The sequence below is a fragment of the Kogia breviceps genome, chromosome 3 (assembly GCF_026419965.1).
Source record: "Kogia breviceps isolate mKogBre1 chromosome 3, mKogBre1 haplotype 1, whole genome shotgun sequence".
Taxonomy (NCBI): domain Eukaryota; kingdom Metazoa; phylum Chordata; class Mammalia; order Artiodactyla; family Physeteridae; genus Kogia; species Kogia breviceps.
The window spans coordinates 180064845-180084248 of NC_081312.1; the positions used below are offsets into that span (position 1 = coordinate 180064845).

Below are 19404 nucleotides of genomic sequence, written 5' to 3' on the forward strand. Positions count from 1 at the left end.
ATTCTTACAGAATTGATGGAATTGAAATACCTTATTTACTTAAGCAATTCATGATTTTGTATGAAAGTCGAGATTAGTTTTAAAAGTATATTATAACTATATTAGAATTCATAAGAACTTAAAGAATTTGTGATCTTTATTTTCTACAGAGGTCCCAGTTCTAGATCCAAGAAAAAGCAAACCTAGCGTTTAAAATTCTCTCTCTCTCTCTTTTTTTTTTTTTTTTTTGCTGCACTGTGTGCCATGTGGGATCTTAGTTCCCTGACCAGAGATCAAACCTGTACCCCCTGCAGTGGAAGCACAGGGTCTTAACCACTGGACCACCAGGGAAGTCCCAAAATTATCTCATTTTTATCTGCTGTAAAAATATGTGCCTTGTCCATGACTACATAACTACACCTCCCTGAAAACAGGTGCTGTAGAGATTTTTGCCAGTTACATCTCTGCTAACCAGTTTGCTACAGTGCCAGATAATCTCTTCTTAGAATAATAATCTACCAGTCTCTGGTTTCTTGACCCAGGAAGCCTCGAGTATCCTCCACAGAAATGAACAAGAAAATGACCGGCCGAAGACTGATCAGACTATCTCAGCTCAGGGAAAAGATGGCAAGTGAGAAGCTGGAAGAAATAGACTGGGTGACATTTGGCGTTATAGTGAAGAAGATCACTCCACAGAGTTCTAACAGCGTAAGCCATGTTATTGATTTCTCAGCTGTTTCATCACAGGTTGACAGTGGGGACTCATATGTTCTTGATTTGTTACCCAGAGCCCGTCAGTGTTTCATTGTGAAGTCATTGCTAGCAAGTTCCCAAGTTGCCACACCATCGTTGGGTTGGTACCCGAGGGGGAGATGTGTAAGGAGGGCCCTACTTAAAGAACACCTGGTTGTACAGGCTTCTTGGGCTTTTTACTGTCCATGTCATTCTTTCTTATTTCACTTGTCTTTGTTTGTTGATGCATGTAGATGCCCCTATAACACTGCAGTCCCTTTTGTGCAAGGGAAGCAGGTCCTCAAAGAGGCTGAGTTCACAGATCCTTTGGAAAGCTTTACCAGGTGTAAGATGTCAAGTGCAAAAGTCCTGAAATTGCTGACTTGTGCCAGTGCAGTATGGTATATTTAATTTGATGGGTATTACAAAAGATCTAGCAAGTTTTTAAATAACCGTTGACTGAGGCATAACGGGAAAATTATCATATGGCCCGACAAGTCAGAAAATCTGGATGCTGAGCCTCGTTCTCCATTTAGCAGGAGTTGTGGCCTTAGGCCTGAATCTTTCTTTGAGGCCCTCCATTTCCTTACCTGTAAAATGAAGGAACTGGGTTTTGATTCAAAGGCTCTCTCTAAAATACAGCAAATAGGGCTTCCCTGGTGGCGCAGTGGTTGAGAATCCGCCTGCCGATGCAGGGGACGCGGGTTCGTGCCCCGGTCCGGGAAGATCCCACATGCCGCGGAGCGGCTGGGCCAGTGAGCCATGGCCGCTGAGCCTGCGCGTCCGGAGCCTGTGCTCCGCAACGGGAGAGGCCACAACAGTGAGAGGCCCGCATACCACAAAAAAAAAAAAAAAAAGAAAAAAAAAAAAAAAATACAGCAAATAATCTTACTCAAAACTAATTCATTCTCCAATTTAGATCTTGGCCAACCTTAGATTTTTTTATGAGCTCTGACACAAGGGCTTGAGTTTCAGATTCTGAATCCTGCTCTAGCCCTGTTCTATCTCGCTAAATGTGAACAAGTCTGGTTTTCATTTGGTTAAGTTCCTAATTGCATCACTACTGGCTATAATGACATGGAAATAATAGGTGTGAAATTTACCTGAACTCCTCTGTACAAATCCTTGGGAGAATAGTTAGAGTACTTGAGTCTAGGCGATAGCTCACCGTAACCTGTAACCATACCCACTCTGGGCTGCCTCTGAAATAGCTTGATTCAATGTTGTGTGAATTATTTTGTTTAAAAAAAAAAAATCTGTAAACATGGAAGATGTTCGTATTATAAGTGGGCAGCATTTTGAGTTGCACTTCTTGATATGTCATAGTGTTTCCAAAATTTTACAGTTAAATACAACTAGTTCACTTTAAATGATGCGTTTTTCTTCTAAGCTAAGGAAAGATTTAGAAACATTAAGCTGAAACCTCCTTATTAATATTAATAACATAATCAGTTATAAATATTTACTAAATTTATATCAGTAAGTTCTTTTTTTTATTGAAGTATAGTTGATTTACAATGTTGTGTTAGTTTTTGGTATACAGCAAAGTGATCCAGTTATATATATTCTTTTTCATATTCTTTTCCATTATGGTTTATTACAGGATCTTGAATATAGTTCCCTGTGCTCTACAGTAGTAGTAGTCCTTGTTGTTTAAATATTTTATGTATCATAGTTTGTATCTGCTAGTAACAAGTTTGCTATTGGCTTGCCTTTCTTCACCTTCATTTTTATTGTCTTTTTGTTTTTTTGTTTTTGCGGTACGCGGGCTTCTCACTGTTGCGGCCTCTCCCGTTGCGGAGCACAGGCTCCGAACGCGTAGGCTCAGCGGCCATGGCTCACGGGCCCAGCCGCTCCGCGGCACGCGGGATCTTCCCGGACCGGGGCACGAACCCGCGTCCCCTGCATCGGCAGGCGGACCCTCAACCACTGCGCCACCGGGGAAGCCCCACCTTCATTTTTAAAATGAGAAGAGCCATACCAAAACCTAGAGAAAGGATTAATTATAATTAACAGACATTCTGATGATTACATATTCAGGGTGGGTTATATTTAGATATTTTTCCACAGTAGAACACTCGAACAGTAAATGGAGACATTGTAACCCATTGTTCAAAATTTATTAAAAATAAGAATAAATGTTTGCTCCAGGGGAAAACATTTAGCATCTGGCGACTGAATGATCTTCGTGACCTAACGCGGTACGTGTCACTGTTCCTGTTTGGAGAGGTTCACAAAGAACTCTGGAAGACTGAGCAGGGGACCGTTGTAGGGCTGCTCAACGCGAACCCCATGAAACCCAAGGATGGTTCAGAGGAGGTAAGACTCTGTTTCCATGATTTTTTTTTTTTTTGGTCTTTATAAATTAGCTGAGTTCTATCAAAAACATTTATATATTGGTCTACCTCCAGGTAATAAGTCAAGCTTTTATATTCTTTTGTCTCCATTAAACTGGTTTTTTGTTTTTTCATCTACCCCTCACCTGCCAATATTCTGAATTTCAGACTACTCTAGAGTATTTCATAACAACTTGTTTCATTATATCTTTTCAAGTTCGTTCCAAGGTTCCTGTAATTCTTTCAACTCTTGGGTTCAGGTTCCCTTAGATCTCCCATGAATTTCCATGATGGCATCGAGAAGCCAAGGGTTTATAGTTGAGGGAACTGTGTTCCATTTGTTAGTGCAATCATAGCTGCAGCTTGTGAATTTTCATTTTTAAAGTGAATTTTCATCTTCTCAAGCATCATTACAGTTTGGGTGCTACCTACTGATTCTCTAGTAAATTGCAAACTTAGATACAGTATGAATAGCAACAGTTTCTCCATTCAAGCCAGCAAGAAGCTACTGCTTCTGTTGTAGACAGATTATTATATCACAAGGAGTGAGAGACTAAGTTATTTCATTCCTTGCTTTCACAGAGAAGGGCAGCAAGTCTTCATTTACTGGTGAAGAAGGTGTTTGGCTACAAGTAACAGAAAAACTTCACTACAGTTTCTTTTTAATAGTAAACCCTGGGTTTGTTTTTCTTACATAATAAAAAATCCAGACGTAGGCAGTGTGGTGATGCCAGGGCTGGTGTCCATGAGTCTCTCAGCCTTTTCCTCTTAGTCACAAGATGGCTGTGAAGCTCTAGCCATCATATTTCCATTCAAGGCAGGAAGTGAGCCAGGCTCCTTGCTCTGCTTTTAACGGAAAGCAGAAGCTTTCCCAGCTCTGTTCCCTGCTGACTCCTGCTGAGTGGAGTCAGATGACCATCACTAGCTACAAAGAATGCTGGGAAAACTGGGAACTGGTTCCATCATCTAAGGCTGAGCATTTGGATTCTGATAGCAAAGACACAGGAGAAAATAGATAGTGGGTGGAAAACTCAATGTGTCTTCTACACCTCCCATTTCTACAGCTGTCTTATGGAGCACTGGCTTCAAATTCCAGTGCACTGATAAAAAGGATAAAAAACCTTCTTAACTCACGTTCTTGCTGTTGAAAGGCCATACCTTTGTCTGCTTTTAACTCCAACTCCCCCTTTTTTCTACAGGTGTGCTTATCTATTGATCATCCTCAAAAGATCTTAATTATGGGGGAAGCTCTTGACCTGGGAACCTGTAAAGCAAAGAAGAAGAATGGAGAACCATGTACACAGACTGTGAATTTGGTAGGTTTCAGCTTTGTTGGGGTGGTTTTTGCTAAAGACAGAAACTAATAGGAGTAAATTATAGGTACTTTACCTGTAATGACCTGTTTGGAACTGAGCTTCCTACATAACAGGAAGCAGCAAAGTGAGAAAATTGAATGTGTGGTTAATAATGGCCAGTTTACAAAGCTGAGGGTGGAGGAAAGATTTAACCTGTTAGGAAAGTGATCTTTTTTTGCTAGCTGACTAGGAGATATAAGAAAGAATTTTAATTTGCCCTCAATTCTTTCTAATGCTGGAGATTACATGCTAATGATGAAATACACTGAAACCTTATTGTAGTCAATACTTAACTCTATTATACCTTTTCTTAGAGGTTTCTTTTAAAAAAAAAAATAAAAGCTTCATTGAGGTAGAATTCACATACCAGACAATTCACAATTCTGAAGTGCACAATTTAGTAACTTGTAATATATTCAGAGAGTTGTGCAACCATCACCACTATGTAATTTGAGAACAATTTCAGTGCCTTTCCAAAAAACCCATATCCATTAGCAGTCATTCCCCATTCTTCTCTCTCCCCAAGTCCTGGCAACCAGTAATCTACTTTCTGTCTCTATAGATTTGCCTGTTCTGGACATTTCATACAATGGAATTGTATAATATGGGCCTTTTTTGTCTGGCTTCTTTCACTTAGCATAATGCTTTTAAGATTCGTCTGTGCTATATCCGTGCTACAAAGCCATTTATTAGCACTTCATTCCTTTTTATGGTTGAATAATATTTCATTGATGACCACACTCTTTTTTATTTTTTTTTTTATTTTTTATTTTTTTATTTTTTATGTTTTTTTGCGTTACACAGGCCTCTCACTGTTGTGGCCTCTCCCGTTGCGGAGCACAGGCTCTGGACACGCAGGCTCGGCAGCCATGGCTCATGGGCCCAGCCGCTCCGCGGCACATGGGATCTTCCCGGACCGGGGCACGAACCCGCGTCCCTTGCATCGGCAGGTGGGCCCTCAGCCACTGCACCACCAGGGAAGCCCCGACCCCACTCTTTTTATCCATCCATTGGTTGATGGACATTTGAGTTGTTTTGCATTTGACTGTTATGGGTAATGCTGCTGTAAGCATTCATGTACAGGTTTCTGTGTGGATGTCCATTTTCCGTTTGCTCGGGTATATATATGCCTAGGATGGAATTGCTGGGTCTTATGGTAACTCTATGTTTAGGCTTTTGAGGAACCACCAAACTGGTTTCCAAAGTGACTTTTACATTCTCCCCAGCAGTATGTAAGTGTTCTAGTTCCTCCACATCCCGGCCAACACTTGTTGTTGTCTGTCTTTGATTACAGCTATTCCCAGTGGATACTATCCATCTAAGTGGTACTTCTTAGAGCTCTTTGAAAGGACTAAATGACAGATTTTGGTTTCATCTCTTTTTATTTCCCTCATTCTTGTCTAACAGATGAACTAGTGAGCAGGACATAGGAAGGAGGGAGGAGATAGTTGGAAAAAGAGGTCTCAGGGGGAGTACTTGACCAATCACTTAACCGCCACTGCCACCATCTCTGAGGTTCACCCAGTAGGATAATACTTCAGTTTCTCTTTGTTCCTTTCACTGAAAGGGTAGCATTCGTCCAAGGCTCAACCAGAGAAACAGAAAACCTCACTAGAAACTGATTTTATTTTTTAACTTTTATTGAGGTAAAATTCACATTTTGTATAGTTGACGATTTAAAAATGTACACGTCTGTAATGTTGAGTGTATTCTCTTTGTTGTGCAACCACCAGCTTCTTCTAACTTCGAAACCTTTTCATCACCCCATAAAAACGCCCCCTACCTATTAAGTAACCACTTCCCTGGTGACCTGTAATCTGCTTTCTGTCTCTGTGGATATATGCCATAAAAGGAATCATATAACATGGGACCTTTGTGTCTGACTTCTTTCGCTTAGCATAACCTTTTCTTTTTTAAAATAAATTTATTTATCTATTTTATTTTTGGCTGAGTTGGGTCTTTGTTGCTGCATGCAGGCTTTCTCTAGTTGTGTTGAGCGGGGCTACTCTTCATTGCGGTGTGCGGCCTTCTCATTGCGGTGGCTTCTCATTGCGGTGGCTTCTCTTGTTGTGGAGCACCGGCTCTAGGTGCACGGGCTTCAGTACTTGTGGCATGTGGGCTCAGTAGTTGTGGCTCGCGGGCTTAGTTGCTCAGCGGCCTGTGGGATCTTCCCGGACCAGGGCTCAAACCCATGTCCCCTGCACTGGCAGGCGGATTTTTAATCACTGTGCCACCAGGGAAGTGCCTAGCATAACCTTTTCAGGGTTCATCGTAGAAGCTGATTTTACTTCCATTGTAGAAAGAGGGCAAAGGCAGAGAGTGACGCCAATTTTTCTTTCACCCAAGAAGTGTGTTCAGAGGAGTTTCAGGGAGGAACGTCTCCCACCAACCCCACTTTTTGTTTTTAATTTTTATTGGCATAGAGTTGACTTACAGTGTTGTGTTGGTTTCAGGTGTACAGCAAAGTGAATCAGTTATACATATATCAGTACATATACCTACTCTTTTTTAGACTCTTTTCCCATATAGGCCATTACAGAGTATTAAGTAGAGTTCCCTGTGCTGTACAGTAGGTCCTTATAGTTATCTATTTTATATGTAGTAGTGTGTATATGTCAATCCCAGTCTCCCAATTTATCCCCTCCCCTGCATCCTTACCTAGGAAAAGAACTTCTAAGCTGCTGCTTCGCTGTGCGTTGAGAAAGGTCTCGGAGGTCAGCAGGGAGGCTTCTGCCCGCAGAATAGCTCTCTGTGAGACTGGGAGAAAGGAGCTGTGTCTCTTAACGTTGTCCCCCGGCCTGTCTCCCTAACGCTGATGCAGCCGCTCTTCCTTTTTCCAGAATGACTGTGAGTACTGTCAGTATCACATCCAGGCCCAGTACAAGAAGCTCAGCGCCAGGCGAGCAGACCTGCAGTCCACCTTCTCCGGCGGCCGGATTCCCAAGAAGTTTGCCCGCAAAGGCGTCAGCCTGAAAGAAAGGCTGTGTCAGGATGGTTTTTACTACGGAGGAGTTTCTTCGGCCTCGTATGCAGCCTCAATGTGAGACATTCTCGGGGCTTCTTTGGGGTCAGGGGTCTTGCTTGTCTTCTTTGAAGAGTGAACCCAGTGGTTGTACGTTTCTGTCCTGGTCCTGGAAGACTTGTACAGGTTTTATCTTGCATAACGTGCTGCCTGGAACAGGATGGCCGAGGGCCTCTTTCATTCCCAGGAAGAGAGGAAAACACTCAGAAGGCGGGGAAACTAAGTCACGGCATGATGGTCTTTAACAGGGAACCCACGCTTCCTCTTCGGCTTTTAATGTGCATAGTGCAGCTTTGTCAGGGCGGATGGGCCCTTAAAAGTGTTACTCATAGTGTTGACGTATTTGAAATCTTTTCCCTCACGACTGTTGGTGTGAGGTTGCTGATCTCGTGGAGCCCCATTTAATGCAGTGAATGAGTTTGCAGAGAAGCCTCACGGTGGGGGGGGGGTGCTGCTGAGGCTGGCGTGCCTGGCCTCCCCTCTGGGGGGGCTCATTCTCTCCCCGGAGTCCCTGAGCAGATGATCGATGGCCTCATCCCTCTTCTCTGGAAAGTATGTCTGAGGATATGCGGCAGGCGGGGACCTGGCTCGGGGGAGCTGCACTGGCTCCAAGAACAAAACAGGTTTTATCCTCGATCCAGCAGAAATTGGGCTAGAGGACTCTCACTTCCTGTATATTTTATGATGTCAAGCACATTTTTAAGATTTAAAATAATTTTTGTATTTTACCAAATTGCAAAAAGCAATACACATATGTTATTTTTTTTTAATGTATGTACAGTTTAGCCAAAAGGAGACAGTAAAAACCATCTGTAATCCCACCACCTAGATAACTGTTAGTTTTGGTATATATGGTTCTAGGGGTCCTTTTTTTCTCAAATGTATAAAGTTTTAATAGTATAAAATGAATCATAATATACCTATACTTTGCCAACGTTCTTTTTTCCCACATAAAATAATGAATTTTTCTTTGTGGAACATTCACTTATGGCATTATTTTTAGTGGCTACATGGTGTTCTTTTACATGGCTCTGTGATAATTTAAATAATTCTCCATGGATAAACATTTATAGCATTTCTAACTTTTAACAATACAAACAAAGCTTCCGTAAATATCCTAAATTTTTGCATAGGTCTTAGGTAAATCCTAGACTACTTGATAAGTCCTAGTCTACATGATCAAAGTGTTGGCATATTTTTTATTTCTTTTGCCAACTTGCTCTTCCGGAATGGCCTTCAATCAAATTTGTAGGTCGCCTGTAGTTTTATGTCTGTGACATAATGTACACATCAGTTATGCTGTAGGGCCATGGTATTAAGAAAGTGTACTTACATTGGTGATTTGAGAAACGTTGACAGTTCGTAATAAATGACTACTTCTGCACCTTCTTTACCTCACAGAGCGTTGAAGTTCAGTGATTTTCCTTTTTTGAGGGTGTGACTCTTGTCATTTCAGTGCAGCTGCTGTCGCACCTAAAAAGAAGATTCAAACCACTCTGACTAATCTGGTGGTTAAGGGCGCAGACTTGATCCTTCAGGAAACTCAACAAAAACTCGGTAACTTTGTTTCTAGATACTATTTTTCTTTCTCCAGTTTAAACATGTAGTCTTCAGGACTGAAACTGGTTGGATCCTGTCGCTAAGTTATACTTGGTAAGTGATGTGGCCTCAGCTGAACGGACCAAGCCTGGTTGGCAGCGTCTTAAGAAAAAACAGCATATTAATCTTAGCTGTGTCTTAGCTTTTTAAAATGTCTTGATGGGGACTTTCCTGGTGGTGCAGTGGTTAAGAATCTGCCTGCCAATGCAGGGGACACAGGTTCGTTCCCTGGTCCAGGAAGATCCCACACGCCATGGAGCAACTAAGCCCGTGCGCCGCAACTACTGAGCCTGTGCTCTAGAGCCCGTGCTCCACAACAAGAGAAGCCACAGCCATGAGAAGCCCGCGCACCGCAACGAAGAGCAGCCCCCGCTCACCGCAACTAGAGGACGCCTGCGTGCAACGAAGACCCAACGCCGCCAAAAAAATAAAATAAAATGTCTTGATGTATCTGGGTCTAACTCCTAGTGTCCAGCACTAGAATCAGTAGTATCAGGTTCCTAGTCAAACTCATCGGTTATCTTTCGTTAAAACAGGTCTAGGTCGGAGAATGCCACCTCCACCTTGTCCTTAGGGCTCTGTTCATAACAGTGGTCAAGGTCTAGCATGGATCCTTATGCATAGTGCATATTCCAGGAATAGTGTGTGAAATGACCCCGCAGGTATTAGTATTCTAATCATTTTTCAAAAATAAGATATATTTGTCTTACCCTTGCAGCCCTACTGGTCTGAGGTTAGAGGTGAAAGATTCTCTTTTCTCTTGATATTCCATCTACTTCACTTACAAATAACTAAAGTTATGAAAGCAGAGTTTAAAAGGGATAAGTCACAGGACATAAAATACTCTGAATTTTGAATCCTCTAACACTGATATTTGTATATTCCAGGAATACCCCAGAAGAGCTTGTCTTGCTCTGAGGAATTCAGGGAACTGATGGACCTGCCTACATCTGGAGCCAGAAACTTGCAACATCATTTGGCCAAAGTCAAGTCATCAGGTAGAGTCAGCCTGTACCTGCTCTAGTGTCTATTCGTGGGTCCCCACAGCCTCTCAGAACCCCCTCAGCCCGTGCCTTGTGTTTTAGGGATCATGGGGAGCCCGAAACCTGCTTTCCAGTCTATCTCGGCATCAGCCCTCTTGAAGCAACAGAAGCAGCATATGTTAGAGATGCGAAAGAAGAAATCAGAAGAAATACAGAAACGGTAGGAGTCACAGATTTAATGTTCCCTGTTTAGATAGCTCATCTCAGGAATTCTGAGGATGTCTTAATAGATTTCAGAAGTGTGACTTTGGATTTGGGGTGGTTGGCTACCTTTTTAACTTTGGAAGTTTTTAAAAAATTAATTTTAGCATAACCTTTAAAATTGTAAAGCATTTGAAGCTATGTATTTCTGACTTAACTCTAGTAAATCCTGAGACCTGGTGGTACAGGCTGCAGTAATTAATATCACTGTGGAAATGAGAAAGGAGTAACATATAAAGACAGTTTTGTGAAAAGGGAAAGTAGGCGTTGAGCTGTTTGGTGCCCATTTCTCAGTTTTGCCACAGTTAGGTTTTTAATTATAGGCTGGGCCAATGCGTGGATTCTGCATTTGTTCAGGTCAGTAATAAAAATGAGGCACTGAGAATGGAGAGTCATTTCAGAGGCAAAATCAAGTGGAAATGGGTGTGGAAGGTAAACAAATAAAAAACTCTTGAACTCTTCAACGATGGTAGTAAGAGCTACTGTTTACAGTCACCCAGCATGCACTGAGCCACCATGCTTTACACTGTACACACGTCTCATCGGTCCTTACCATAATCTGCGAGGTGTTATTATCCTTGTTTTATGACTAATGTAACTGAAGACCAGAGAGTTAGTAAGTGATGGAGCCAAGTTTGAACTCACACCTACCTGTTCTACTCCAGCGTTGAACCAGATCTAGGCTCCTATAGGGTACCTAGTTCCATGGAAAAGGACGCCTGTTACGAGTCAAGAGGAAATGCTTTGGAAAAATAAGAGAATGGATTTGGCCTCAGGCGGGTTAGTTTGAGGTGCTGGTGGGATATCTATAGAGGTATTCATCAGGGCCTACAGGTGACGTAAATGTATACATATGGACATAGAAATGTATATGGAGTTGTGAACCTTGTAGGAGGTAGAAAGCACCCATCAGTTTAAAGGCATTAGTTTGAAGTTTTTCAGGATTTTGCTGGCCAAACAAAACATACCTTTGGGAAGGATCTGCCAGGCAATTTGCAAACTCAGTCTAGAGCTTACAGGAGTGGCGATGTGGTAGGGAAGAGAAGACTGACCCAGGATTATCTGGTACTAGTCCTGAGCCTGTCTCTTATGAGCAGTGGGGTCTTGGGCCTCAATTTCTTTATCCTTACAGTGAGAGATTTGGCCTAGATGATTTCTGACCTTTGTTGTTTTTAAATAGTCCTTAAAGCCATATATAAAATAATCACTGTGTGAATTATAGCACCTTTCCGTTAGGACTTCCAAATGTAACCAATGTGTTGTCTCTTCCCAGTAGAGGAAACAAAATACAGAGAGATTCCGTGAGTTCCTGAAGGATCTCAGCTGACCAGAGGGCTAGGAATACAGTCCACAGCTCGCCTTCAGGGCTGAAGGTGCTCCATAGTCTGCATCCACTGGAAAGCCAGTTGATAAAAATAGTAATCAGTTCTAAACTGGTGAAACAATTAGCACTTATTCAATGAAAAATCAGGTAGCTTAAGAGTTAGTGAGGCTAGTATTGTTTTTACGGTGCACTAATCTGAATTAATAACCCAGAAGGGAAATTATTTTACCGACGACTGCCTATCAGCTGGTGGCCTGCCTGCGGTCTCCCAGTCTGCATGTTTTGTGCTCGTGTGCATAGCTTGTGACTGCCTGTTTCTTTAAAGATTTCTCCAAAGTGCGAGTGAAGTTGAGAGCCCAGCTGTGCCATCCTCTTCTCGGCAGCCCCCTTCTTGGTCTCCACCCACGGGGGCTGAGTTCCCCAAGCTGAAAGGAGCCCCAGCCATACAGATGCCAAAGCTTGGAAGAGACGTCTCAGAAGGAGATGATGTCCTCTTTTTTGATGAGTCACCACCACCAAGGCCAAAACTGAGTGCGTTAGCAGAAGCCAAAAAGGTAACTGGCATCTCTTTTCTTCACCACTTGGATTTGTATTCTGTGAGACACAGCTGATATTTCAAACTTTGTATACCTGTGACCAGGAAAGACAGTCACCTCATACCTATTTATTGATCATGATAATTAGAGTCAAAGGAATTTTAAATGATAATGGGTATCAACATAATGCCATTAATTTAATCCAAGAGAACTAGCTACTGTCTCCACACTATTTCTTGTCAGGCTGCAGGAGATAACCTAGAAGAAGATACTGTTTTACAGCTGGAGACCCTAGTATTAGGGGGAAACATTCTTGGAATTGTTGAGGCAATTGAATTGTCAAATAGTGGTTTAAAGAATCCTTCTTTAAAAGAAATCTTACACAGAAGCCCAGTCTGTAGACAGATAGAAGCTAAGCTGCTCTGATTGAAGTGGGAATTGGGTGGTCAGAACCCCACTTCCTCAGCAAGCTCTGTCTCTCCTCTTCCTGAGTCACCCTGAGCCCCCGACTTGAGCCTGTCTTCTCTTTATTCTAGTTAGCAGCTAGAACCACATGAAGGGCAAAGGCTAGCTGCAAGCCAAAGCCGTACCTACAGTAATAATAATAGCAATTATGCACATATGTTACTATGTATCTGTGATATGTGCATACATGCTGTTTACTATGTACAGGTACATGTTTGGCATGCATTGTCTCATTTTATACTTAAAACCACAACCCTAAAAGGTAGGTTAGTGCTGTCATCCCCATTTTATAAATGTAGAAACTGAAGCTGAACAATTAAGTCAGGTTATAAACTAGTAAGTGGCAGGGCTGGAATTCTATCCTAATCTGTCTATGCTGAAACAAACTTCCAAAATGTTTGTGTGGTTCCTTTGTGGGTCTAAAAGCCTACACACTCGCTGAAGGACGAGCTGAAGTTTAACTATTGATATTTAAATAAGCTGAGATTTGGTTTACTAACTTAAGAGATCTGTCTTCCATTCTTTGAAATTTTAATAATTGTGTTAATAATGCTAAGTAAAATGTAGGTGTATTTTGCTAATGTATGTTTGAGAACAGCCAGAATTCACTGGTTAATCACTGGAAAAGGGTACAGAGCTACAGAACGCCTATCTCATCTTTTAGATTTTTATCTCCCTCTCTTTTCTTTTTTTTTAGTTGGCTGCTATAACCAAATTAAGGGCAAAAGGCCAGATTCTTACAAAAACAGACCCAAACAGCATTAAGAAGCTAAAGGAACCCCAGGATGTCCTGGAAGTGAAGGAACGTGTAGAAAAGAATAACACATTTTCTCCTCAAGGTACTGAGAATAGGAAACTTGGCAGTAGGAAAGAGACACTATTTATAAAGGAAATGTTCCGAAATATAACCAGCCTCCCTGACATCAAAAGTCATTATTTTATTTCCATTTACCTATATGGAGAGTACCTAAGTAGAATTTCTGGAGTTGGAACTGATTGTTTTTTATAGTCACATTAAATTAAAATGAAATTATGTACAATTTGAAAACTTGAGATTACTCATTGGATCTTTGCACATACATATTAGTATAAAGATTTGTTTTGAAAGAAGTAGAATTCCTTTGTTTTAAATTGCCCTATTTTTATTTTTAAAACTCTGAGGCTGGCAGTGTCCTTTTAACATGAGTTTGTAAATAGGAATTTTGTTCTTGTTACCTATTTTCATAATTGGCTCTTATTTTAAGGTGAAAAAGAGTCTAATTTAGTGGTCAAGTCTGCCATCCCCTCCCGCATATTCTAGTTTGTACTTCTCAACTCCGTTCTTCTAAGAGCCGTCCTTTGCTCATACCAAGTGGGGGTAAATGCAGTTTGAAGGGTCTTGTACGGGGAGACGCAGCTGAGTTGGCGAGGCCCACTGGCCCTCTGAGGTTCCTCTGTTCACTCTTTTTCTTTCTGCTCTAGCTGAGGATGAATTGGAGCCTGCCAGGAAAAAAAGGAGAGAACAGCTTGCCTACCTGGAATCTGAGGATTTTCAGACAATCCTAAAAGCAAAATCGAGGCACATGGGGATCCTAAAAGAGGTAAAAAAGAGCCCAGAAGGTCAAAGGTGACAGAGATGTCCTCAGACTCGGGCGCTCTGTCGTGGGCTAAGAATCTCTTCCTGCTTCCTCAGCCGAGATGTTAGTTGTATGTCAGTTTGTTTGAGTTTGTTTTGAAGAACAGGAATATTGCTAATAGATTTTAGCTTTGCCTTTGTTGCATTGAAGAATATCATTCAACATTATTTAAATTGACTTCAGTATTATAAAATGTTTCAGTCAGTTTTATAACTTGGATTGAAGTGTATTCTATAAAAATGTTGAATTAATGTGTTGTACACCTAAAACTAATATAAAATTGTTAAGTCAACTGTACTTCAATTTTAAATGATTAATTAACTCTTTAAAATGTTTACCTGTAGTTATGGCTGTGAAGTTATGTTTTAATGGCTCTCTGCTATCTACTATTTTCTGCCTTGCAGTATGGGAAGGGATTTTTCCATTCATACATTTTTATATGCACCCTGCAAATGCTCTAAATCAGTAGTTCTCAACCCAACACTCACAATGCCCCTTTTTAATAACAAGTGTTTTGTATTGTTCTCTTATTATCCTGAAATTAAATTTGTGGATAATGTAAATTACCTAGCTAGTAATTTCAAAAATACCGGTATAATATCCTCGCTGTAATATAAAGAGGAAAAAAGGAAAATGTTTATAATAAAAGTGTATTTCATTATGTAAAATACATGGGCACAACTACCCTTGAAGAAGTAATAAAATAGAGGCTTGGATTTGTAAGTATATATAAGTGGATTTATCAGGCAGCTAGCAATGAATACTCAGTAGATGTGTTTTCTTAGTAACTTGAATACCGTGGGCCTATTTCTTTGACAGTGTGGTTTATTTTTTTTAAACTTTTGAAGACATCAAAGCACAGTTGTCTCTCCATATCCACAGGACTTTTGGAACAGTCAGTGTATGTGAAAACCATGCACAAGTATTGTGGTGTTATATGTAAAGCTGTTAGGTTTGAGGGTTATAATCGGGTTTTTCATCCACATGGATGCCCTGTAGAACATTGAGAACAATCCTTTGATGTGTAAGGGACTGTTCCATGCATTGCAGAAGGTGTAGCGTCCATGGTCCCTACCAGGAGCAAAGGTTATGGTCACTGGGATAACGAAAAAAGTACTCCCACAAATTTTCAAAGTGTCTCCCACTTAGTGCCAATATGCCAAATGATCTTTCTTTTGATTAACAAAGGACTAACGAGACAATGATATAACTTTCTACTGGACTTGAAACTCAGTCAGGAGAGGTGCTCAAGCAGACCCCAAAAGACTGTAGAGCCGAGTTCCTTGGTTCTTGTGGCCACCAAAGACCTTGTGCCTTTTGCCTGGTGCAGCTGCACTGACCCGAGCTCTGACCACATCCTGCCCTGAGTATCTCTCTGCCCTCACCTCCTACCTGTGTTCCAGACAAGCAGGGATTGTTCCTGCCAAGTGCTTGGTCTGGAGAATAGTATCGAATAGAATGGGCGTCATCACAGGGGAAGCATCCAGCGCCTCCCATAGCTGAATCTATGTTGGAACAGTGGAAACAGTTCCCTTCCGGGGCGCACTTGACCTGATGGTGCTGTTAATCACATCAGTAGTTTAAATTTGTATTTAGTGTCTTACACATCACCAAATGCTTTCATACCCTCTTTTTGCCCCTTAAGGGCTTGTTTCTACTTACTGTCTTTTGGGTTGCGGTTCATTGATCCATGTCCTCATACAGTTAGCTTGTGTATTCAGTTTAGATTTGATTATTATTAAGCAGCTGCCTGAGTCTGTATCAGATTTGGTACAAGGTCTTCTGGGTGTCTTGTCATTCCAGGCCGAGGCTGAGCTACAGGAACACTATTTTGAGCCCCTGGTGAAAAAAGAACAAATAGAAGAAAAGATGAGAAACACCCGGGAAGTGAAGTGTCGGGTCGTGACGTGCAGGACGGTGAGTGCGGGAGACAGTTCTCCCCACGACCTGTCTGGGGTTTTGCTGTGACTCGGCAGAGTGTGGAGAGTCTGTGGGGTGTGGGCCCACGTCTTACGACCAGAGTCCTGCCCGGGTCATTTAATTAGGCTGCAAACCAAATGGCGTCCGATAGCCCAGCACTGGGCTTCCCATGACCCATCCACTGAGCTCTGATGGTAGAGCCTTTGTATTGAGATGTTCCTCATTTGGCCACAGCTCCTGGTTCTGTGGACGAGCCTCTTCCCGTCTGACCACTGGACCGAGTATTCTTACCTCTCATCCTCAAGTTTTAGCACGCCCTCAGTCCATAGTCCCTAAGTCCCTGGGGCCTTGGCTGAACAACTTGATTTGGCATCAGACGTCGTGATCGGCTACTGTTGTTCCCTTCTGCTCAGGGCCTAACCGCCTAGACTGAATCTCAGGGCAGAGTGTGAATTGTATTATTGTCTCTGTTTGCAGAATTTTTACCCTGAGTCTATTAGAAAATTCAAAATCCTCTACTCCTCAACATTAATCAAAAATGGCCAAAAAAAAAAAGTTATTGCTGAACACTACTCCTTCCATTACCACTTCTTTGAAATATGCCTGCATGGCTAATCCGCTTCATGAGCACATGTAAGAGGAGAAAGAGGTTTAGCTTACTCAGTGCAATTTTCTCTGTCTTTATTCTTTTTAAAACCTTAGATTCTCCTTTACATTTAGGGCGTGGGCCAAAAGGTGGAGCCTCCTTGAGAAAGTTCAGACCGTGGAGAATCAGCAAAGCTTTTACTTCATAGGACAGCGTGGCTGTATTAGGACAGAGCTGGTGTATTCATTTCCTGTTGCTGCTGTAACAAATGACCACCAACTGGGCGGCTTAGAACAACACAAATTTATTATCTCACAGTTTTGTAAGTCAGAAGTGGGTCTCGCTGGGGTAAAATCCAGGTGTCAGTAGGGTGCGTTCCTTTCTGGAGGCTCTAGGGGACAATCCACGTCCTTGCCTTTCCCGGCTTCTAGAGCTCACCTGCATCCCTTGGATCATGGCTCCTTCCTCCGTTATCAAAACCAGCAGCCGGAGGTGGGGTCCTCTCATCACAAATCAGCTGATTAGCAACTGTAACTGCATCTGTAACCTGAATTCCCCTTTGCCGTGTAACATAACATGCTCGTAAGTTCCAGGGAATAGGGTGTGCACATCCTGGGGGGATTATTTTGCCTGCCGCAATTGGCATACCACTCTGCTCTGCCCTCTTTGAGGCTGCCAAGGCCAAAAGTTATTTATCTAGACTCAGTGTGATTACCCGAAATTACATTGCACTGTCTGGCTGTGTTTCAGCCTTCACCCATCATTTCTTGTTCTTTTCAGTCCCTTTGAAGGATCAAAATTAAAAGTAAATTTCTTGGGCTTCCCTGGTGGCGCAGTGGTTGAGAGTCCGCCTGCCGATGCAGGGGACGCGGGTTCGTGCCCTGGTCCGGGAGGATCCCACGTGCCGCGGAGCGGCTGGGCCCGTGAGCCATGGCCGCTGCGCCTGCGCGTCCGGAGCCTGTGCTCCGCAACGGGAGAGGCCACAGCGGTGAGGGGCCCACGTACCGCCAAAAAAAAAAAAAAAAGTAAATTTCTTAATATCTGTCTTGGTTTTGCTGTGTATGAAATAGGAGTAGTAATAAGCTTATAATCCTTTTCAGTGGCCTTGTAAGAGAAAATGAAAGGGCAGCTCATCATCCTTCCTGAATAGACCCCATGGTTGTAATCTGTTGTCTTACAGTCAGGGACTACAGTGGATACAGGGCAGACCAATCAAGACTACTTAGAGCTTCCCAGTCCTTTTCTTCCTTCGCCCTAGCCATTGTCTCGATGGCACAGAAGGTTATCGTGTATTTTACACCTGAAATTGGGGCAAACGTGAGAAAAAGTGGTATCAGTAGGGGGAAAGTTAAGAAATCACACGATCACTGCAGCCAGAAGATAATAGCTCCACCGGCACCTGCCTGGTGGCAACGAAAGAACAGAAGTTCTCAGGACAGGCTGCCCCTGTGGCGGCTGGCTCATCTCTCCTTCGGAGCTCTTGGCCTGACACGTGCCTTCTTTCTGCTGGTTCTGTGCAGTGCGCCTACACCCACTTCAAGCCTCTGGAGACCTGTGTCAGCATGCAGCACAACTACCACTGGCACGACAGCGTGAAGAGGTTTTTCAAGTGTCCCTGTGGAAACAGAAGTGTCTCCCTCGACAGGCTCCCCACAAAGCACTGCAGGTATGACAATTGCTGGGGTTCTTGGTCTCGTCCAGGCTTCCTGAACCTTTTTCCAATTCCCATGTGATGCTGTTCCCTTGGAACTGTGGACAGTCCTTGACCCCGGGGGTGGGGGGTCACCCTAGCTCTGTGCCACCTTACAGCTCCTGGGTATCCCCCCAATGCTCCTGGAGGGAAGGGACCCTGCCCCTTTCACAGCTGTATCCCCAGCACTAAATATAGTGCCCGGTGCATAGTAGGCTGTCAGAAATGTTTGTTGAATAAATAAATGGAGCCTATGTGTGGTGGGTTGGTGAAATATGTGTGTTTGTGGGGGGGCTCAGATAGGGAATTTTTTTTCTCTGCTGTAAAGAGTTATTTGTCTAAATTTTTATAATATGTGAGTATGTGTGTTTTAAGGGACTTTTTGCTTTTACTTTGGGGGGGAATTTCGGATACAGAGGCAGAGCTGCTGTGTTTGACTACTCAGGGGCATGATTCGTGTAGAACAGCCTCAGTAATACCTGTGCAGTTCGGGATGTTTGTAGAACACTGTCCTTGGTGCGTTCAGTGCTCTCCTAATGTCTGTATTTCTCTGTCCCCTTCCTCACTCACTATGAGTGTTGTTAGATACCTTTTCTTATTTTCCTTTGACTTATCAATGTGGTACATTACATTGTTAAGTTTTTCTGAAGCTGAACTTTCCTTTTTTATTCCTTGGATAAACACGACTTATCTTGATGATTTTTTTATTTCAGCACACTGTTATAATCAATTAGCTAATATTTTATATGTGATATTTATATCTATTTATAAGTGAATTAGACCTTTTTTTTCCTTTTCTTATGTAGACCTACCTCGTTTTGGAACCAAGATTATGTGAGCCTTATAAAACGAATTGGGCAGCTTCCTGAAATAACATATTAACTAGCAATTATTTCTTGAAAGTTTAGTAAATCTCAGCTATAAAATTATTTAGGCCCTGTTCTGGGAGGAAAGGCGTGGCTTTGATTACCATTTCAATTTCATGGTCTCTTTTCTACCA

General features: G+C 42.4%; 1 protein-coding gene across 1 annotated transcript in view; it reads left to right on the plus strand.

Annotated features, from left to right (window-relative positions):
- Positions 1-19404, plus strand: part of MCM10 (minichromosome maintenance 10 replication initiation factor) — a 33540-nt gene that overhangs the window by 10726 nt on the left and 3410 nt on the right. Inside the window, exons 6-17 of the mRNA XM_059059173.2 lie at positions 522-687; positions 2863-3030; positions 4247-4363; positions 7243-7442; positions 8881-8981; positions 9911-10021; positions 10109-10226; positions 11917-12145; positions 13290-13431; positions 14054-14172; positions 16012-16125; positions 18235-18380. Coding sequence (XP_058915156.1) covers positions 522-687; positions 2863-3030; positions 4247-4363; positions 7243-7442; positions 8881-8981; positions 9911-10021; positions 10109-10226; positions 11917-12145; positions 13290-13431; positions 14054-14172; positions 16012-16125; positions 18235-18380 — 1731 coding nt within the window. The remainder of the gene's footprint in view (positions 1-521; positions 688-2862; positions 3031-4246; positions 4364-7242; positions 7443-8880; positions 8982-9910; positions 10022-10108; positions 10227-11916; positions 12146-13289; positions 13432-14053; positions 14173-16011; positions 16126-18234; positions 18381-19404) is intronic.